The sequence below is a fragment of the Balaenoptera physalus genome (genome assembly GCF_965194825.1).
Source record: "Balaenoptera physalus genome assembly, chromosome: 18".
Lineage (NCBI taxonomy): Eukaryota > Metazoa > Chordata > Mammalia > Artiodactyla > Balaenopteridae > Balaenoptera > Balaenoptera physalus.
In genome coordinates this window covers 32,311,539-32,335,387 of record NC_138899.1, presented here as the reverse complement: position 1 = coordinate 32,335,387, position 23,849 = coordinate 32,311,539, and the positions used below count along the sequence as shown (strand labels likewise).

Below are 23,849 nucleotides of genomic sequence, written 5' to 3'. Positions count from 1 at the left end.
GCATGAGTATTTAAAACTTCTGGATTTTCAGAGCCAATACTTCACAAAGAAATAGCAAGAGTTTATCACTTAAGTAGATGTAGATGCTGGGTGATTCACTGGGCTTCTTCCCAGCTGGGTGATTTATTTCCATACACCAGCCTCATAGTATTTATGTAAGAAAAAATTCAAGGTAGCCTATGCAATAGGATTTTTAACTAAACTCATGACCAAATAATTTAGAAATGTCTCCAGGTCTTTGTATATGTGTTTCAATCAATAAAGGAAGTGCTGTGTCAACCCTCTGCTTTTCCTATTAATTCTGGGTCTTTACTCAAAAACCTTCTTCTTGGGGATGGGTTTTCTGACAATCCTCTTCTTTCCTCTATACTTTTCCCCTTCCCAACTGCTCACTCCCAAACTAGTCTTAAACAGACCTGATTACATTCTCCTCTGAACATCATACTATGAATGTATCTCTTAGAGCATTATCCACATTTTATTATATATTATTTGTATAAGGTAATATTTATATTATATATGAGACATCACACACACCCCTCTCCTACAAGACAGTGAGCCCCGTAAAGACAGAAAGCATATTTTATTTATCTTTGTAATCTAGTGCCTGAGAGTGTAAATAAATGTTGCTGAATAAATAAATGTTGAATTTTCTCAAGCCTAGTAGTAAAGATCCCTTTTGTTTTTCATGGATTACTTCTCTGGAGATAAAAGTGGTTTAAACTTACTAACCAAATACTGTGCTATGAATTATGTAGGAACAAGTTATTGTTATTCTAATACCCCAGAAAGGAAAAGCGAAGGAAAGAAAATGTGTTATGTACTCGGTGTTCCACATTTAGCCACTGAGAAATAAGGTGTAGAAACTGGATTTCATACCTGACAACGTGGTACTCTACCCATTAGCTTATGTCACTCACTTGAACAGTTCATATTCTCTATTTGTAATAAAGTTTCTTTAGCACAATATGCTTTGGACTAAGAAGGCATATCAGTTCCGTGCAGTCAAAAAAGGGCCTGATTTCTCCCTTTCCTTTTATGTAATGGCAATCAGCCTTGTTACCCTCTCAGCTTTCCAGGTCTGACAGCGAACGGTATGCTTTAGTGACTGTGAGAAACCATGAGGGACGCCCCAGCTTTTAGGGAGTGTGTAAGCAAATGGCTGTTTCCTCTGTACTCCATTTCCCACTCTGTGAAAAAGAAAAGCATAATATTTAACATCACCAAGCTACTGTGAGGGTTAATTAGATTTAATGGGGGAAGGGAGGCAAGCTGATTAGGCACCATTCAAAGTCAAAGAATCATTATTTTGTGTCTAAAAATAATCCTGATTTAGGACTAAAATTAATTTGGAAGCTCAATCTTTGGTAATCATCTTCCCATACCTAAAAAAAAAAAAAAAAATGCCATAGTTTTTAATCGAAATCCCATTCTAAGCGCAATTCAATGAAGTAAAAGAATGGAGACCTGTGAATGTCCATTCACCTTTGAAATAAGAGTACACAGATCAGTGCTTTCTTTTTCTTTTTTCTTTTCCCTACTTCCCTCCCTCCCTTCCTTTGCTCCTTCCTTCCTTTTTTTGAAGATACACTATGTGTGGAAAGGTTAATTTCGGAGAATGGAGTAACGTAAACAAATATAGATTTTAAATCTACATTGATTTTTGTTCGTTTGTTTCATATGAAACATTTGTGAAACACTTTAAATTCCCTCTTTAAGGAATCAGTAATCAATGTTCTGTGGTTGAAATAACTCTTCAGGTCATATCTGATAAGTTCCATCTCTATTTTTGTTCAAGAACTAGTCAGTCCACCTAGAGGGGTGGGATACAGAGGGTGGGAGGGAGACGCAAGAGGGAGGAGATATGGGGATATATGTATATGTATAGCTGATTCACTTTGTTATAAAGCAGAAACTAACACACCATTGTAAAGCAATTATACTCCAATAACGATGTAAAAAAACAAACAAAAAAAAGAACTAGTCAGTGAAAGAAGATCTTTGTATTCCCCAAATAAAAAAACAAATCCCTTGATATTTAAGGCTAAGGTCAGAAAAAGGGCATCTAAACAGTAATCATCATAATTAATTTAATAGATTAATTTACTATGAAAATCTTCACGAGAAGTAGAAGCTGGTACCTGAGAAAAATCCGAGTTGTTGTCTAAATCTTACTTAAAAAGTGTCTTCTAAAAATGGGAAACATTCTTTAAAAATGTAACAGTTGATAATCCTTGGAAACATGCCATATCTGTTAGGAAAAAAATGTTGCACTCAGTTTTTGGTGAGTGAAGAGGCTTTGGCTGGAAAGGAACTCTATTCGTGTTTGTTTAGAATTTTCCAAAGGAAAGGGAAATAATGTAGTTCAGTCAGTAGAAATGAATTCTCTACAGAGAAAGCAGGAATAATTCTCTTTTAACACAGTCCTATTAAAAATTCCCATAAGACTTATAAATTCTCATCACCTAGACTGTATACTCACCAAGCAAACTTCTGATTATTCATTCGATTTCCCCGGACCCTTGATACTGGGGACGGATGTACCCTGTAGGAGATGAGAGTAATCCAGTCATTGAAAAAGCATTTTCCTGATTATAAATGAACAAATAAAAAGTGATCTGGCTTATAAATGATCTCTTTTAGATTTGCTTAATATAAAATGCCCCAGAACTTGAGCACCTCTTAGTAAATGGATGCAGTTAAATTCCTATGCCTACAGACCAGCAGTCAGTCTCTCTCTTTCCTTCTGCACCACTTTTAACATAAAAAGTGTTTGTCACAGTGTTGACTGTGAAGACCCCCCCAAAAACAGGACCAGTTTTAGTAAGTTGATTCATTCATTCAGTCCAACAAAAAGTTACTGCTGCCTACCTAATCCTTGCCAGGTTTAGGAGTGCATAAAGGTAATGTAAGGTCTGGTGCTGGCCCTCAGTGAGCCCTTTCTGCTACCTGTTTCCATAAGGAGGACACGAAGAGACAGTCTAAGTATACACTCCCTCAGTCAACTTCCAGATTTAAAGCCCTGAAAAGCAAGATAATGAAGGGGATCAGTATACGCCACCCCGAAATACGCTACTGAGGCATAAGGATTATTTTCATTTGAAGGCAACCACAAACACAAACAGGAGGAGGAGCTCTCTACCTTCCCTTTATATGCCTAAAAGCAGGGCATACATTTCCCTTTTGTAAAGGAAATTTTCATTTTTAAAGGCGTTCCCTCCCCCACCCCATACCAGGAAGCGGAGTACAATGTACAACTCTTATCACCAAAAATGGTATTGAGATGAGCTGACATAAACAACCCTTATTTACCATTAGTTTCCCCCATACATCTCCTAGTCACCTTCCTAAAATTTAGCCCCCCTAGACTTCCAGACTCCCTTTTCTTTTGACAAGGCACGTCTCTACAATTTATTACCCTTTGTTAAAACGGTATATAAGCTTCAAATTTTAACCACCCCTTTGAGTTACTCACCACTGAGTATTCCTGCATGCATGTATGCATGCATGTTTTATGTATAAATAAACTGTTTTGATTTTTATTCCTCTTGCTAATCTATCTTTTGTCAGTTTAATTTGCAGGCCCCCAGACCCAGAACATGAGAGGGTAGAGGAAAAAAAATTTTTTTCACTCCCCTACAATAACTTCATCCAAATGTCCAGGCATAGAATCTGTGGGAATGGAGGAGAAAGGACAGGTGAATAGTTATTTCTAGGAGGAAGGTCTTCTAGATGTGATACTCTCCAGCCGGGCTTTAAAGAAAACAAAGTCATTTCAAACCTTTAGCTAAATTATGGGGAAAAGATAGTAAAGACTATATTGTTTTACAAGCTTCCAGGGTTGGAGTCATCCACTGGAAATAGTTGCAATTTCTAGGAACTGCTAATATCTTCCAATCAGGAGCTAGCTGCTGAACCTCCATGAACCTCCACCTCTTTGTGGGTCACTTACTGGCAGCACAATTTGCTCTACTTCCTGTCCTTGTGGACACCTTCCTGCTTCCTGGTAAAGTACCTATCTTTACTAGGTACTTGTGAGATCTAGGCAGTCGTTAAGCTTGTGTTATCTTTACCCTTTATGTCTCAGACATTATTCTATTTACAAGACAAGAAACAAAACGGGGATTTTAAATTGGTCTTAAAGTCCAGTTAGAACCAAGAGCCCCAAGGTTGATTAGAATCCCAGTTCTCCATAGTTGTTCAGCGAGTGAGAATCATTTCAAAACGGACAGTACAGTTCTAGCCCCTCAGAAGGGCCAAATGCAGTCTTTCCGTAAATCCAGAGCCAGGCTGCACTTTGCACTCAGAAGGCTTATTTCTTCCAACATCCCTTATTAACATTCTTTTCCTCACAGCACTTCTCAATGGATTCTGCAGCTGAGCTGCTCAGCCCAGATTTTCTGCTCCGTATGGGGGAGGGGTTGTTAATTATGCAGAAAGATGGAGGGAGGCCAGACAGCCCCTCTGGTGAACTGTCTCATTCAAGCACGGCCCACTTCCTGCTGTTTTGCAGCCACAAGGATCACCTGTTGGTCCTGGCATCTGGCCACAGGGGGGCCTATCGGAAATGACAGACTCAGCTAGAAATGAAAGCCAGCTCATATTCCAGTACCCCAAATTGGGGAGAGAGAGAACAAACACGCAATAAAAATGTGTAAGAATTATACACAAGGTAGCAAGACTCATTTTTTTTTGCTTTCTTTTTTCTTTCAGTCTGTCTGTTTGAAACAAAGTCATCAAAATGGAATTGTGAGCCAAAAACTGTCTCTCCAGTTAAAGTTCCCTGACCTAAGGGAAAATGCAGGAAATCCTCTTGAACCTTGCCTACATACCCCCTGGGGTGTCAGAATCCTACTGCCTAAATAAAATGTGAAGGAGTAATAACCCAGATACTCGCAGTTCTTTAATTCGCTCTGCATCCTTTAAATGTTTACCTCATGTTGCTTCCTCCTTAACCCTATTTCTAGTCATCATGATAATTCCACCAGGTGAAGTTTGATGATATAGAAGTACTGATGCTTCTCACTGCATATATCAGTGGGAAAAAACGGGTCTGTTTAACCTATAATTACAATATTCTCTAAGTAACTGTATCTTTTAGCAAAACTTCATTGATCCATAGATCAAATATTTTAAGTGGATAATTTCTGTAATTGTTTAACAGTCTTCAAAGAATTGTGTGTGTATGACCAAATAATTATAAGGTTTCTTGAAATGGTAAAACAAGAAAGGTTTTTTCCCTTCCCAAAGTGAGTAAATTGATAACCTGGAGCTTACTTTATCTGATAAAGCAGACCGTAAAGGTTTGCCTTTCAGCTACTCCCCAATTTCATTTCTGCAAAAGAATACGCAGTGTTTCTGTGAGCTCTGTCTTTAAATTATGACACTTTTTGCCTTCGTCTACCTTCTTTCCACATATAGCAGCTAGGCAGGTAGCAAAGTCAAAACCCCAGTAGGAGAAACCACCATCTAATCTGCATGTCATGCATTATTCATGACCTCCTGATTCCTGCACCTGCATCTAGGCAGGAAGCTTGCAGGGAGTGTTCATTATTCTTCTCTTAGCCTCACACAGGCTCGATTACTGCTAAGCCACTTTGTTCTGTAAGTAAGGGTTTCAGGCCTCAGTACTAACCGCTGGATATGGAAAGAAGAAAAAAAAAAATCACCAGGCTGAAGAAAAGGGCAATCTTCGTTGTTGTATAACATGTATTCAATCCTACAATGTGCTCTTCCGAGACTGACAGTTTAGGTCAGATGGAAATGCTCGCATTTGGTAATTTACATTACACAGAAAAAAGGAAGCTATAACATTAAGGCCATGTACACCAACTGTTCTATTTATATACACTTACTCATCTGAGGCAGACAGCATGTTTATAATTTTACCCAACACAAGGCTTAATTTAGCTTTTCTGCTTAGCATGTGAGAACTTTTTAGATACCTTCATACAAAAATGACTCTTCCTTCTTTGGGTATAAGCACTAAAGGACCCGACCCTCCAATCTTGTATTTTAATGACTAACATTTATAGTTAATCAAGGGAATATGACCGGTCTGTTTTTCAATGTTTTCCTGAACCTACCCGAATGGCTGGTGGCCGGCGGCGGGATGTGAAATCCCGATCCCCAACGCAAATTATTGATCACGGATGAACTGCTGGGAAGGGCGCCCACCCTACCTTTTTACTATCCCCCCCGCAGAAAAGCTGTGACAATTTAAATCCAATCTTACAGCCCCCAGTGGAATCAGGATGAAGTGGTAAAGAGTACAAACTGTGTAGCTGCCTGGGATTGAATTCCGGCTCCACCATTTTACCAACAGTGTCATCTTAGGGCAAGTTACTTAACCTGTCTGCCCTTCTGTTTTCTCACTTCTGCACAGATGGAGGCAATGATAGTGGCCACCTCCTAGGTCTGTGAGATTTAAATGAGTTCATAGTTTTAAAGTGTTTGGAACAGTGCTTGGTACCCAGGAAGCAGTTAATACATGTTAGCTATTATCATTAGCAGTGCCGATTGGATTGGAAAGGATGGGGAAGATGGAACTGGAATATCCAGTTAATTCCAGGAGGTTGAGATAAATGTGCTCTACAGAGCCTGCAGTCTTGACTACTATGCTTATATGACGTCACTAAAGGCAAGGAAATAGCAAAGAGAAATAAACACCCATAGAGTAACATGAACCAAATACTGTGGTTTCTAAGGTATGACTTCCTCTCTGGCACCTCATTTTATCTTCTTTATTAGAAGACCTATCTTCTGTTTACTAAACTGGATAGTATTTCAGCTGTATCCCATTCAAGAACAAGTCAGTAATCATAGGAATAAAGTCATCCCCATTACTAAGCCTCTATTAGGTGCCAGACACCATGCTTAGTTCTTTAGCCACATTATCTTATTTTCTCCTCATATCATTAGTATCCACATTTTACCTTTGAGAAAAATAGGTTTAGAAGAGTTAGGTAAGTTGCCAGAGTTGCACGGAAAAAAGCAAACTCAGAACTTGGACACAGGCATGTCTGACCTGTCTTCCTCCAGATTATCATCCAATACTTATAAACTCATGTATATTCCCTCCTCCCTACCCCAGAGGATGCAATAAAGTGAATTAGCACCAGGGGCCTTAACGAGACTTCGCATTCGTTTAAGCCCAACCGAACATTCTATAGTATAAGTAGATGCAAAGCGAATGTACTGGTTTTCCTGGCCTAAAATTGGCACCGGGCTAAATATTAAGCCTTTGGGGACTCACCAGAAACAGAGCCACAGTCATACACTTTGTTCTCCCTTTAACTTTTTATGAAAATTCCGCGTTATTTGTGTTGCCATTTAAACACATAACGTATAACACATGTTAAGTTTTTGATGGTAAAATGAATCCACCTCCTCACTTCCCATTTTTTTCTAGAACCCAAACCAGTCCAGTTTGGGACCACACGTGTCTGATGAAACCATCGATGTCACGGTCATCAACAGCCTCCATGTTTTCAAATCTACTGGTTAAGTCTCAGTCCTTATCTTCTCAAATTCTCCACAGTGACTCACAGAACTGATCACTCCATCCTTGAAAAACTTTCTCTACTCGGCATCAGTGAATTTTTCCCTCCTTCTTACTCCTCTTCTTTTTTTCCTTTGCCTAAGCCTCTTCCTCTCATTCTTTTGAGCTCTAAATATTGGTATGGCCTGGGGATCATTTTTCCCATGACCTTTCTCTGCCCTGTTTCAGCTCACTCCCTAGATGAAGGAATCTCCAAAATAGCTACCCTCACCCCCTTGATGATTTTGTCCCATCCACAGGCCTTAGATACCATCCATATAACAATGACTCCCAGATTTCTATCTCCAGTCCTAGCCCCATATCAACACCAGATTCAGGGTTTTCAGCCCCGACCAACCTTTCCCTTAAAAAATAAAAGGTGTTCCTTTTCTTATCTTCCCAGGCTCAAAACCAGCACCATCATTCACCCAGGTGCAACCCTGAAATAATATTTGAGCCATTTTATGCTCTCATGCCCCATAGGTTAGAGAGGCTGCTTAAATGAGAAAAATCAGAATAAATTATTATTTCAAAGACCAATAAAATATTTACTGTAACAAATTACTCATCTAGTAAGATTAGAGATTTTCATTACAAGATAATAAGAAATTATTATATATACATATTTCCTATTCTTAAATTCACTGTTTTCTGTTATGTGATAAAATGAGTAGCCCATACTTTCATCCATAAATTGATCCAATTATTTGACAAAATACACACTTTAACAACTCAGTTTACTATATTTGGGGAAGAAAAGATTAATCTCTAAAAAACTCCATGATTATTCTTAAGATTCAGAATTTTCCTATGTAGAATCACATGAAAGATAATTTTAAAGTAATTCTTGGTATTGCTGCCTTCTGACACACAGTTGTACTGAATACAAGTTCTCATGATTATTCAGGTTGGTTTGGATGTTTTTATCATAATACACACACACACACACACACACACACACACACACACACACTACACTTGACCAAATAAATATATAAGCATGACTCCAGTATTTAAACTAAGTGGGCCCTTTTTATTCTCAGTTTTCATCAAGTCAGTGATTAGATGACCATTAGGAATGCCATATATTTTCTAAGAGTTCTTTTTCCCTCCCATTGTATTTAATTCTCTCTATGCAGAGCCATTGATGTTATTTTCAGAAGAGCAGGCTGAATTTAAACATCATACAGAATTAATGTGATCATTTCTTCACAGTTAACTTTAACAGTATAAATTTTGTTACAAATATAGTGCTTTGAAAGGAAAAACATGTATTTCTGCTACACATCAACAGAATGAGAAATTCTAAAAAGGGAACATTTGGTTGGTATAATTACATCACATTAATTAATGCCAGGTTCATCTCCCAGCATCCCCACTTGCTCTCTCTGTGGCAGTGACACTGAAGATTCTCCTTCTTCCCTTGTCCCCTGGTTAGCGGATGCTCAACTCTAAGAAGCCGTCCCCAACCTCTAGGTCTAGGCCAACTTGCTCCAAGTTCTCACAGCCCGGGATACTTAGCACACATTAACTAAAGATTACAGTTGCTTGTACGTTTAGTTTATTTTGTCTGCCTCTCCAAGTAGATGATATGCTCTAAGGGGACAAGGGAGCTTTTCTCTTTTCACTCACTGTCATTAACTCCTTTACCTGCCATAAAGTGGGCACCCAATAAATAACTGTTGGAGCATTAGCCCTATTTCCCTACTAGACCAGAACTTCTAGGATGGGTGGCAATGGCTATGTCTAAGTCACGACTGCATCCTCAGAGCTTAGCAAAATGTATGATACAGAGTAGGCATATAATAAATACCTGTTAAGCAATGAGATGTAGAAAAAGGATAAAACATTTTAGATTTACAAATCTGAGCTATTTTACTGAGCACCTCCAGAGCACCTAGAGCTTCAGTAATTGATCAATGTTAACTAAATCCAACACATTTTCCTTAACAGCTACTACCCATGAAGTCTTGCATTGTGGGCTAAGACAGGATCTCTGCCCTCAGGCAGCTTGCAGTCTAGTTGAAATAAAGAGGGAGCAACTACCATAAAATAGGGTAGGAAAATTAAAAGGGATTTCAAGTTTTATTGGAGGGAAGAAGAGGTTAGAATTAATTCAAACTGTAAAATAACAGAGAAGGTTTTGAGGAGAAGACCTTTAGGCCGGGTATGAAGGAAAAGTAAAAATTTCATCATCAGAAGTGAATGACGGTAGGAAGATACTCCAAGAAGAGAAGCGTGAATTGAAGGTGTGAGGTGAATAAATAGATATGCCCGGAAGGGAGAGTTTCTTAGAAAAATTGGGGAAAGCTGAGCTAGAATGTTAAGGCAGGTGTAGAACACAGATCAATAAATGAATGTCTGAAAAGGAATCAGTAATTGGGATAGTCAGTTGTGGAACAATATCAATCTTTCCTCTACTGGACAAAGCAATGTATATACTTCATGTATATTTTTAATTTAAGCAACATTTATTGCATACCTAGTATTTACTCATGAATTCAAACATTACTTGAGCATCTATTATGCCAGACACTGTTCTAGGCTCTTAAGCATGGTGAACTGTGTTAGGGGAGAGGATATTACATCTATTAAAACGTGATTCCTGACATCAGGAAACGTACAGCACGGCAAGAGTTTAGACAAATGATTGGCCATCAGGGTGCAGTGTGATAGCTGGCCATGGGAGCAGATAAAAAGGGCATCAGAATTAAGCTTTGGAGCAGACACAGACGTTTTCCTTGGATTATAAATATGGTAAGTTTTAAAGGAAAAGTTTTCAGCTATGGAAGAGGAAAGGGGCATCCAAAGATATGAAGAGGCATAGAAGGGTAGAAATAGCCATAGCAAAACTACAAACTGTTCAGGGTGCCAAGGGCTGGCAGGTCTGGAGGGGCAGGAGATTATGTAATAACAGGGAACCCTGGAGATTCCCCACATATGGATGGGAAGTTGAGTTTCGTGACTCAGTTTAGGCTCATGTGATCTCACGACCAAGATTAAGAGACTTGATCTTCTCTACCCTTCCCTCAATGCCAGAAAGGCCAAAAATAATCTGTTTCTCCTTCAGTATTACCTTGGGCAGTAAGTGGCACCAACCATAAGAGCATCAAAGAACCCAGCAGCCCAGGAATCAAGTTTGACTGAACCTCTCTCCCCACATCCAACCCATTTTGAGGCCCGTCTGCTACATCCTACCCACTTTTCCTTTCCACAGCCATCAACCTATTTTAACCCACTCTTCTCTCCTATCAGCACTACTCCCTAAACTTCCTCCCCCAATCCATTTTTTACACTAGCACCATAGTGATCTTTTTAAGAGGCAAACCTGTTTTTTCCTCACTCTGTTATCCCTCTAGTGGCTTTTCATTGCTCTTCAAATAGACCCAGATCTCAACATAGCCTAAATGCCTACGATCGGGCCCCTGCCTACCTCTCTAGCTTCACTTTCCAACAATATCTGTGCTTTCTGTGATCCCATCACCCTGGTCTCCTTTCAGTTTTGGTGCCTTTGCTTATGTTCTTCCTTTTCTATAGAACCCCCAACAGGCCCTCCGCCCCTTCAACTGGTTAACTCTTACTCATCCTCAGCTCTCAGCTCAAAGAGTACCTCTCAGGGCACCTTCCCTGACTCACCAACCTACATCATGTCCATACGACAGACTCATTATTCTCTGCATTTATCCTTCTCATCAGGCTTGTGGTTATATACAGATGCAATCATTCAATGAGAAGCAGAAATGATTTTCTCCTTAGCTCTCCCCTATATGCCCCGTATTGGACCCTTCATCTGATACAATTAAATATTGCTCTTTAAAGAGAAGGAGATGATGAGAACTAGTTATAGTAGCCTTTTTATTTTCCCTGAGATTTGTTCTTGCAATAATCTGGAAAGATAAATAAGTAAATGTACATAATAATTTTATACACAGATTTAATATGCATTTACTTTTATATTTAATATGTAGTTATATGATAAAATATAAAGTGGAAGAGAAGGTGAATGAAAATGGAATGGGCCTGGGTGTTGTCTCCTGGGTCCCACAGGTGATGGGTTCTTTGGACCCTGCATCAGCCCATGCCCAGCACAGTCTGAGCACAGGACCCATCCAGGGCCAGGATGCCAAAACAGATGTGTCTATCACTTCCTCATCTCTGGAGAAATTCGTGGAAAATTAGTGGACACTGTGGAGACAGTGGTGAAATTCAAATGAGGTCTACAGTTCAATTACTAGTGTTGAACCAGTAATAATTTTTTGGTTTGGACAACTGTACTATTATTATTTAAGATATAAACCATACAGAAGCTGAGTGAAAGGGATCTGTGAACTCTCTATAGTATTTTTGCAACTTTTAAATATTAAAATTATTTAAGACTAAAATTATTTAAAAATAAAACATTTTTAAAGTGCTATTTCTTTGCTGGGATAAGAATATAAGCAATGCAGATCTTCTAGGAACTCCTTTTTCCCTGTTTTATTTCATGCTTTTCAACAGTTATTGTTGATAGCATTCATTTTATAAGTTTATAAATATGAGTATATCTGTGTGTGTACATTCTCTCTCACACTTTTTTTTAGTAATTAAACTCATCAATCAACAATTCTAATGCTTTCACCATCATCTTTTCCATGCACTGGGTAGAGAATTACTAATAACAGGTGTGCTAAGAAGTGGTAGAAAGGAGTAGAAGAAAAAAAGATGAAGTCATTTTAAAAGGTTAACAAAGGGCTTCCCTGGTGGCGCAGTGGTTAAGAATCTGCCTGCCAATGCCGGGAACACGGGTTTGAGCCCTGGTCCGGAAAGACCCCACATGCTGCGGAGCAACAAAGCCTGTGTGCCGCAACTACTGAGCCTGCGCTCTAGAGTCCGTGGAGCCACAACTACTGAAGCCCATGTGCCACAACTACTGAAGCCCGCGTGCCTAGAGCCCGAGCTCCGCAACAAGAGAAGCCACTGCAAGGAGAAGCTCGTGCACCACAACCAAGAGTAGCCCCCTCTCACGCAACAAGAGAAAGCCCGTGTGAAGGAACGAAGACCCAACACAGCCAAAAATAAATAAGTTTTTAAAAATAATAAAAATTAAAAATAAAAAAATTTAAAAAATAAAAGGTTAATAAAAATAATGCTATGGGGGGGGAATTTAGATCATGTCTACAGAGCAACAACCTATATTGTGGAACTGACATTTATCCAGGTAATATAGATTCCACATGCCTGCTCTGACCTGAGCTACCCTGATAGTTGCTTCAATTTTTCACTTCATTTTGCATCTACATAAGTCTGACATATTATTCTTCAGCATTCAGTATATGGTGCATTAAGGTTCCCATCTTTTAATATGTGAACTGAAATACTTTGATTTAGTTGTTAGTATGGACGGCGCTGAAAATTTCATGAATTGACAGACATTCTGATTGGTAGTTATTCTATTAGTCACACTGCTAATGCCTTTTATTTGGTGCGCTCTGTGGAGAAACTGGAGTATTGGAAGAATTACTTCAAACGCTTTTACTGCCTCTGGCTGCATTAATTTTGAGATGTCTCATTTAGGCTGAAAAAAGAGGCAAAGTTAAAGTATGTAATATGGGCATTCTGTCACCCCAAACTGGACCTATTACAATTCAGCGCTCTCTCAAGAAGGGGTTACAGCTCACTGGGTTGCACCATTTTTCCTTTGAGTAGGACAAAATTTTACATCGTTTGGTTCACAGGCATAATGAAAATGGCGTAAAGTAGACCCCAAAGGTGATAAGCAATTGCTAAGGAGAAAATGTAGCTTACATTTCCCTTAGAGTAAAACTTCAAATGCTAGAGAAACTTCAACCTGGTAATTAAATGTAACTGTTATCTCTATTTTAATAGTGTGTTTAAAAGAAATGAATTTATGGATTTGTATGTGTGTATAAAGCCTGATTTGTCTTTTAAATAGACACCAAATAAATCAAAAGGATGGTATCCAAGAGATGGATTCAGTACTGACTCAGAGAGCAGTCTGATCTGTAGACAGCTGTAGAGGCTGTCCTTTCACTGCCAAAACTGACGGCCAAGAAGCTTGGAGGACTTTAAGGCAAAAGAGCCAGGAAATGACTTACTGGCTTATGCAGAGACACTTTATTTTAGAACTTAGCATCGCAGGCCAAGAGCTGCCAAACACATCAATCAGTACCCACAAGGCTAAAGGTGCTTGTGGAGACTGGCAAGGAATATATGAAATATCACACACCCGCTTACCAACAGAATTGGACAAAGAGCAATGCACCCACCATATAAGCACTTCCAAAATGCACCAGGCCTTCTACAATTGAACACCATCATTTACATTAATTGCATTCACATTCACCATTCCCTCCTCTCCCACCGCCAGCCACTGGTATTTTCTTTCCACTGCTTCATGTAGCACTGACCCAAGAGGTTACAGAGTTTTCCTGCAGAAACACCTATGGGATATTATTATATTAACAAAATAGGCAAACCTAAGCACAGCTAGTTTTGTTATTTTGGTTATTTCTGAATTTGATACAGATCTCAACATCATTGTTCTGGTTGCTTATGAAGCACCCAACCATTACTGTGATTGAAAAAAAGGATAAGGAGGAAAGAACTGATTAAAGTGTATTAAGCACTGTGCACCTGCCAACCAATTTAGGTGATATTAAAGTAATCCAAGATATGGCCTCTGACCTTAAAAACAGACTGTAGTTCAACTGGGTGAGTATACAATCGCCTCAGAAAGGTTAAATCATAACATAAAATTAAGAACGTCCGTTCTCCAAACAGAAGAGTTGGAGCAAGACAGTAGATGATGAAAAAATGGAAGCACTGATTACTTCAAGAGGGCAGTGGAGAGAAAAATCACTTCAAGCTAAGGGTATGAGATGGGGCCGGGTCTCCCAGCCTACATCTCCTGAGCAGGCGTGGAGAAGCCCCCAGGCGTGCAGGTGTGCAGGTGAGGATAAAAGAGGAACAAATAGAAAGAGGTGGGAGAGGAGAAGAGCATGTGGTTACCTTAGGCAGAAGCAGGAGTTCATGCAAGGGAGTGCAGACCAGAAGGTGGAATGTCTTTGACGACTGGTGATAGACGTTTTGGGATTTTTCTCCCTAGAAAGTGTAAAACTGATGGAAGATTTCATTTCACAGGAGAAATGGTATCACATAAGAATTCATCTGCCCGTGGTGCACAGATGACTAACATGAAGATAATCTGGATGATGTTGCAACGTTCAGATATAAAGGGACAGAAGTCAAACCCAAAGAGGTCCTGAGGGAATAGGGAGAAAAGAACTGATGCAATAACAAGTATCCATATGATCTGTTGACACTGGATAAAGGAAGGTAAAGGCAAGACTCGAGTTTTGAGAGACTAGAGGAATGGTGGGAAACATGGTTTTTAGGCAGCTGGAGGGCAGACTTGCAGGAATGGATCCGATTTTCATAAACATAGTGCAGAAAACGGTAGCTGAAGAAGTGGGTAAGATTTCTAAAGGAAAACTACAAAGGCAGAGGAGTTCGGAGGCACTGACTCTGAGATATCTTACGGCTGAGGGCAAGAGGAAAAGGAAGAATCAAGGAGTTAGAAGGACTAAGACAGATAAGAGGGAAACTAATATAAAAAGATCCTGTGAGAAGTAAACACAGCCACTTTGTCAAATTGTCTAAAAGGAATGAGAGTGGGAACTGGGAAAGGCCCATTACACGGTCAACAGGTAACCACCCGAAGAATAGTTTTCTTGGTAAAGCTACAGAAGGAGTGAGCGTCAGTCTCTAGAGTGTTAAAGCCTCAAAATGGGGATAACGATCTCTAGGTCCATCCATGTTACTGCAAATGGCATTATTTCATTCTTTTTTATGACTAATATTCCATTGTATATATGTACCACATCTTCTTTATCCATTCCTCTGTCCATGGGCACTTAGGCTACTTCCATGTCTTGGCGATTGTAAATAGTACTGCAACGAACACTGGGGTGTATGTATCTTTTTGAATTATGGTTTTCTCAGGGTATATGCCCAGGAGTGGGATTGCTAGATCATATGGTAGTTCTATTTTTAGTTTTTTAAGGAACCTCCAGACTGTTCTCCATGGTGGCCGTACCAATTTACATTCCCACCAACAGTGTAGGAGAGTTGCCTTTTCTCCACATCCTCTCCAGTATTTTTTGATTGTAGAATTTTTTGATGATGGCCATTCTGGCTGGTGTGAGGTGATACCTTATTGTAGTTTTGATTTGCATTTCTCTAGTAATTAGTGGTGTTGAGCATCTTTTCATGTGCTTTTTGGCCACCTGTGCGTCTTCTTTGGAGAAATGTCTATTTAGATCTTCCGCCCATATTTTGATTGGATTGTTTGTTTTTACGATATTGAGCTGCATGAACTGTTTGTATATTTTGGAGATTAATTCCTTGCCAATTGCTTCGTTTGCAAATATCTTCTCCCATTCTGTGGGTTGTCTTTTTGCTTCGTTTATGGCTTCCTTTGCTGTGCAAAAGCTTTTAGTTTAATTAGGTCCCTTTGCAGCAACATGGATGGACCCAGAGATTGTCAAAATGAGTGAAATAAGTCAGACCAAGAAAGACAAATATCATATGATATTGCCTGTATGTGGAATCTAAAAAAATGGTAAAAATGAATTTATTTACAAAACAGAAATAGAGTCACAGATATAGGAAACAAACTTATGGTTACCAGAGGGGTAAGGGCAGAAGGCTAAATTGGGAGACTGGGATTGACATGTACACACTACTATATATAAAATAGATAACTAGTAAGGACCTACTGTATAGCACAGGGAACTCCACTCAATACTCTGTAATGACCTATATGGGAAATGAATGTAAAAATGAGTGGATATATGTGTATGTATAACTGATTCACTTTGCTGTACAGCAGAAACTAACACAACCTTGTAAATCAACTGTACTCCAATAAAAATTTAAAAAAAAGAGAGAGAACATATGTCCACACAAAAACCTTCACACTGTTGTTTATAGCAGCTTTACTGATAATTACCAAAACTTGGAAACAATCAAGATGCCCTTTAGTAGGTGAGTGGATAAATAAACTGTGGTACATCCAGACTGTGGAATATTACTCAGTGTTAATAAGAAATGAAGTATCAAGCCATGAAAACACATGGATGAACTTTAAGTGCATCTTACCAAGAGAAAGAAAGCAATCTAAAAAGGCTACAAACGGTATGATGCCAACAATATGACATTCTGGAAAAGGCAGAACTATGGAGACACTAAAAAGATTAGTGGTTGCAGGGGGGGAGGGAGGAATGGATGAATAGGCAGAGCACAGGATTTTAGGGCAGTAAAATTATTCTGCGTGATACTACAATGGGGGATACATATCATTATACATTTGTCAAAATCCACAGAATGTACAACAGCAAGCATGAATGTAAACTATGGACTTTGGGTGATGACGATGTATCAGTATAGGTTCATCAGTTGTAACAAATGGACCACTCTGGTGTGGGATGTCAATAGCGGAGGAGGTTGGGGGTACAGGGAGTATACGGGAACTCTCATTCTTTTCACTCAATTTTGCCATGAACATAAATCTTCCGTAAAAAAAAAATTAAGCTTATTTTAAAAAGTTTAAAAAATGGGGATGAAAGAATATTGGAAAACAACTTCTGTTTGAGAAGCTTTCCCATGAAAGAAGAGAAATAGCTGGAACAGCCAGCTGGGACCAAAAAAAGTCATTTGTGTTTTCTTTTTCTCTTAAGAAAAGGGAAGCTATTATTCTGTATGTTAGGAAGAAAGCACAATGGAAAAAAAGGTGTCCCTGCCACACAGCAGGGACACATACACAAAGATTTTCTGAAAAGTGAGCTTACCGTGAACTGGGTACGTGGTCAGAGTTTTACTGGACAGTTTCACTTCTCCACACGGCAGCCCATGACATAGATATCATCATTCCCACTTTGTAGTAAGGAAAAGGCAAGCTTAGAGAGCTGTGATATACCTAGCCCAGGGTCACACAACAGTGTTGAAACTCAAGTCCAAGCCACAGAGACTCCACGCCACGCTCTTAAACAATGTCCCACTCTGTTTATTTTATGAGCAAAGAAGTAACTCTGTTTTTTAAAAACATGTCAAGTGGAGAACAGCTAGAATAGTAGAACATATTGCAAAATTTTCTTGCTTATAGTTTTGTGTTTACCAAACAATGCTGCTTGAAATTGAGAATTATGTTTATAAGTAGTCATGAAGTAGTCTGAACTCTTTAAGTGACCATCTAACCTCAAAATATTGCTTATAATACGTACAGTGGTCCACATATACCTGGTATAAGAAAAGATATATATTTGGTCTTTGCCCCAGGTGCTTGCACAGAGCTCCTAAAACCCTTGCCATTTCCTAAGTGATAGCGTGTCTCTTGTTATTCCTCACAAGCCCCTTTTGACTACAACCGAGTTTATGGTAATGAGGTGACTCAGGGTCAGGCTCCTAGGTAGCTTCTGCAGGAGGGCTGGTCACCAGGAAGACCAAGCAATGATGAGAGGGTGAGAACTTTCAGACCTACCCCCATGGAGGGGAGAGGGGTTGGGGATTGAGTTCAGTCACCAATGGCCAACAATTTCAGCAGTCATGCTTATGTAATGAAACCGCCATAAAAGCCCCTAAATGATGGGATTCAGAGAGCTACCAGGCTGGTGAACACAACAGTGGGTAAGGAGGGTGGTGTGCCTGGAGGGGACATGGTAGCTCCACACCCCTCTCCCTCATACCCTGCCCTTTGCATCTCTTTCATTTCACTGTTCCTGAGTTGCCTCTGTTATAATACACTGGTAATCATGAGTAAAGCACTTTTCTAAGTTCTGTGAATCATCCTAATGAATTTTTGAGCTTGAGAGGGGATCTTAGGAACCCTCAAATTTGTAGTTGACCAGACAGCCTGGGGACCCCATATGTGGCTGGCATCTAAAGGGGGGCAGTCCTATAGGACTGAGCCCTTGACCTGTGGGTCTTTGCTAGCTGTGGGTAATTAGCGTCAGAATTGAACTGAATTGTTGGACACACTGCTGGTGTCAGAGGATTGGATAATTCGTTGCTGTTTGGAAAACAACATATAATTTATATATGTATGTGTGTGTGTGTGTGTGTGTGTGTATTTCAAACAATTTTATATTGAGCTTTCATAGTACTTTAATTTCCCATGTGGTCTGCCCAAACATGAGAATAATGCACATAACATCATTGTCAAAAAAGTGAAATTATGATTTTTGAAGTCTGTAAGTTAAACGATCTTTTAAAAATTCTGCAAAATTTTGGGGGGCTATTTTCCCTCAATCTCCTTATTAGAAAATGTGGAAGCATGAATGGCCATTAAACAGAATTAACCTATATTTAAATCTACCAATCCTGATAGTCTTTTAAATAATCAAGACAAACTGAATTTACAAAATATGATTAGAGCAGTTTGCTTAAATTTGTAGTCCCTGATTAAATACAGGTGTTATGCAAAATAGGCTGGGTCTGGAAACTGCTCACAAATGCATCCTTACTATTTAGCATTATCTTTGCTTTGGATAAAAGAAAGCAAGAGTTTTTATAGAGTCCCTGCAAAATCTGCAGAAATGAGAAGAACCAACCTAGAAAAAAAAAATTCCATACATGTACTAAACAATACCACACAAAGTATATGGGCCTAAAAACTGCATATTAAAAAACAGTAAAACAGAACTACCGTGATTTAAAAAAAAAAAAAAAAGAATTGATAAAATTGAAATAGAATCAGCTGATGGTTTCACTCTTGCATTCCTGCCCTGGAGATCTGAGAAAGCAAGCAATATGATTCAGCTAGTTGTACAAGGGATAAAATGATAATTCAATGTTCGAAAATAATAATTAACGAATTGAAAGAATTTCTTAGTTTCTATTGTTTGCCAGGCCTTGTGCTAGACACTGGTGATGTACAAATGCATAAAATATTGCTCCTGCCCTGAAAAACGTTCCAGGCTCAAGAGTTCAAACATCACAGAAATTTCATAGCAGGGTTACATAGCGCATGGTTAAGAGTACGGACTCTGGACCAGGCTGCCTGGGTTCAACCACTATGAGGTTCTAGCACTTACTGGTTGTTTGGTCTATGGATAAGATATCTAATCTTTTAGATATCTATCTATCTCAGTTCTCCCATCTTTATAGTGAGGGTAATTACATCCTCTCACTCAGAACAATGCTTGGAGCACAGCACGTGCTGGACAAGTCTTAGCTACCGTGACGATCTTGACCTTCCCTAGGAGAGTCCCACGTTGCAGTGTTGATGTCTGCTCAGGGCTGCCCCATGTCTCTGTGTCTCACTTTCCTTGGAAGCAAGGGCAATAATAAGAGGATGCTATGTCTCTAGGTATTAGGTACAGTCTAAATGCTAGGAGACAACAAGAAAGACTATCTCAAAAGAGCCAGCTCTCAAATTGTCCATAACTAGGGAAATTCATCATGAAGAAATGTAAAAGCTTAATTTTTGAATAAAAAGTCACCAGAGTATTGCAACAACCTGTTAAATATAGCAAGACAGATTCAAATCAGTATAGCTGTAGTAGACGGCATTCTGTTAGAACCCCAGAGTAACGGGTATTTTGGAAATTAAATGTGAAACTAACTAGACAAATTCTCTGCTGATTAGGAAGTATGACCCAGTGGCTGTGAGGTGACTTTAGTTTCTTCTGAGTTTATCCATATTCAAATTTGGTGTTGACTGCATATCAGAGGAATGGCTGTCATGAGAGTCAAGAAAGTTTACTGTAGTGGTGTCAGGGGCTCTAATTTGCTAAGTCATCTCCAAATTGTGGCTGTGTTTATAAAAGCAGCATCAATCTGGGCAGAGCAAAACAGGACAGTCAGTTGGACTGATTTACTGCCTTCTGTATGCTGAGTAGTGCTGAATAGCAGGGATCCTGAGATTCTCTTCTGCTCAGACATGTATCATTATGCTAAACGCACGCTTGCTCCCCCATTTGATTCATTCACACCACGGGAAGCAAATCATGGATGGATTAAATTACGCTTTTTTTTTAGGTAACAGCATTACCAACATAAGGGTTCAAGGGCTTCAAAGAGAGAATATTTCTATTTTGCCAATGCGAATTACTGTGGAATGCCAGTTGTAAGTCACATAAAAGCCTGTATACATCCTACTTTTTTTTTTTTTTCACCTTGACCATGAATTAATCCACAAGTACACAGTATGGAAGTATATTTGCACAGTCTTAAATTCAATTATGCCACCCTGTTCTTCATATTGCAATAAAGCGAGTGACAAATTTTGGGGTTTCCCAGTGCATACAAAAGTTATGTTTACACTATACTGTAGTCTATTAAGTGTGCAATTTTATTATGTCTGAAACACAATGTACATACCTTAATTAGAAAATACTTTATTGCTAAAAAACGCAGACCGTCATCTGAGTCTTGAGTCGTAATCTTTTTGCAATAGCAACATTAAAGATCACTGACCACAGATCACCATAACAATAATAATGAAAAAGTTTGAAATATTGCGAGAATTACCAAAATGTGATACAGGCAAAAGCGAGCAAATGCTGTTAGAAAAACGGCACCAACAGACATGCTTGAGTCAGGTTGGCACAAACCTTCGGTCTGTAAAAACGCAGTATCTGCAGAGCACGATACAGCGAAGCACAATGGAATGAAGTATGTCTGTATTACCTTTCTTCCCCTGAACCTCAAGAATACGCAGAATAGGCTTTCTATTAAATAAAAAGAGGGTGAAAAAAAACACAACTTCTGCTGCTTCTTTACAACTTACCCTCTGCGACAAGTGGCTAACATCTGACCCTATTTCTTAGGCATTACATTTTTTTTTTTTAACCTCTTGTGATCTGGCTTCTACCTCCACGACTTTGGAATTGGTTTACAGTCAGTATAAATTCACTTTAGTAATTAGCCTGGCTGAGCCCTCACTTCCCTCACGCCAGGCCTGAAACCTGCACTTCTCTTTTCTTTTTGTTAAAGGTTATACTCCATTTATATTATTATAAAATACTGGCGGGGCTTCCCTGGTGGCGCAGTGGTTGAGAGTCTGCCTGCCAATGCAGGGGACACGGGTTCGAGCCCTGGTCTGGGAAGATCCCATATGCCGCGGAGCGACTAGGCCCGTAAGCCACAGCTGCTGAGCCTGCGCGTCTGGAGCCTGTGCTCCGCAACAAGAGAGGCCGCGATAGTGAGAGGCCCGCGCACCACGATGAAGAGTGGCCCCCACTTGCCACAACTAGAGAAAGCCCTCGCACAGAAACGAAGACCCAACACAGCCATAAATAAATAAATAAATAAAATTTAAAATACTGGCTATATTCCCCGTGTTGTACAATATATTCTTGTAGCTTATTTTATACACAATAGTTTGTACCTCTTAATCCCCACCCCTATGTTGCCCACCCCCCCATGGTAACCACTAGTTTGTTCTCTATATCTGCAAGTCTGCTTCTTTTTTGTTATATTCACTAGTTTTCAGATTCCATATAAAGTGATATCATATGGTATTTATCCTTCTCTGACATTTCACTCAGCATAATGCCCTCTAAGTCCATCCATGTTGCTGCAAATGGAAAACTTCATTCATTTTTTATGGCTGGGTAGTATTCCGTTGTATATATACCACATCTTCTTTATCCATTTCTCTGTCGATGGACACTTCAGCTGCTTCCACGTCTTGGCTATTGTAAATAATGCTGCTCTGAACATAGAGGTGCATGTATCTTTTTGAATTAGTGTTTTCATTTTTTTCATTATATACTCAGGAGTGGAACTGCTGGATCATATGGTAGTTCTATTTTTAGTTTCTTGAGAAACCTCCATACTGTTTTCCACAGTGGCTGCACCAATTTACATTCCCATCAACAGAAACTTGCACTTCTCTTGACGGTCACGTCTCATGACACCTCTGACACGTCCCCATCACCTTCTTTTGCTCCTTCTCTCCTGCCTCTCCGCTTAGTTTCCATAGACTTCATTAAGGTACATCATGCTGGTATCTCTCACGGTTACATTCGTAGTTCTAATCTTGCCCAAATTCTAATTGTGCATTTCCAACTCTTTATTAGATCTGTCCACTTGTATATCTCACTATTAATACAAACTCAGCATTTATCTTCTCTCCATTACCAATTCTCCACCCATAGTTTTATTAGTAAAATGAGTGTTTTTCAAGTTACCAGAGTTCAGAGCTGTGTAGGTATTGTTGATCTCTTCTTTCTTACCCCTTAGAGCCAATAACCGTTGTTGATTGACCCTGAACTGTCTCAACTGGCCTTTATTTTCTATGTTCTTGCAACCCCTCTAAATGAGGAAGGTGGTTATTATCTTACACTTTGCATATTTGTTTCCACTGGATGTATTACAAGAGTCATGATTACTGTGACAATTTAAATCTTCTAGTTTGCAAGACACAGAAGTAGCCTAACGTTTGAAAATTGAAAAGTCAGGGAAAAGAGAAGAACAGGCAGGGCAAGAAGAACCTGGGGAAAAATAATCTCAAAGTTTGAGAGGATGTCACCTGACATGTTAGTCCTCCCCATAGTAGCCCACATATATTTTATTTTAAAAAATAATTACTGACTAAATCTCTCAGGGTTCTCTTGTTAAGTCTCCTTGCTGAATAAGATGCTCTTCTTTGACTGATTCTTCCCTTATGTTAACTTACTCTTAATATGCAAATTTGTAGTTTGTTGTTTATCTATTAGTTTTTTTATAATACTTTTCCCTTGTAAAATTATCACCATATTAAATTTGGCAAATGTGCATAATTTTATTTCCTTAAAGAACTCATACATAACTTATTCCAAATCTTGGGTTTCAAAGCAACTGAATTTGAGTGGGTAATTCTAGTTCAACCCAAATTTGTCATCCTTTTAGGAGGGTCTTTTTGTTCCTTTCTCCACATTCATTTGTCATTCAGGAAGTCAGTGAAGAGGTAAAATGATGGCCTATAGAAAATGACAAGTATACCCACACGTCAAATGCATCTGAAAGCAGATTTGTTTCAGGAGCAAACCTTCAGTTCAGTAATACAGGGTGGTTCCCAGTGACTGCTAAGAACAAGTCTGTAAAGGACAGCTCTTCACGGGGCATGCAGAAACCACTTCTCTGCTCTTATATCAAACACATGTCACGTTCCCTTTGTTTACATGCCTGCTTTCTAGTTATGTTTAAATGAAATTGCTTTCATCTCTTTTTGCATTTTTGTTTCAGAACATTTCAACTTTACATATTAACTTTCAAATTAAGTAAACAGCTGGGCAAATGGAGTTCTCTGCAATTCATTTTCTTATGA

At 39.1% G+C, this 23,849-nt stretch overlaps 1 protein-coding gene across 7 annotated transcripts in view; it reads right to left on the bottom strand.

The window, feature by feature from the left end:
• Nucleotides 1–23,849, bottom strand: part of KLF12 (KLF transcription factor 12) — a 462,496-nt gene that overhangs the window by 80,253 nt on the left and 358,394 nt on the right. For all 7 annotated transcript variants that reach the window (XM_082434879.1, XM_082434881.1, XM_082434877.1 and 4 more), the window contains one exon: nt 2,483–2,545. In XM_082434879.1, the coding sequence (XP_082291005.1) occupies nt 2,483–2,545 (63 nt within the window). The remainder of the gene's footprint in view (nt 1–2,482; nt 2,546–23,849) is intronic.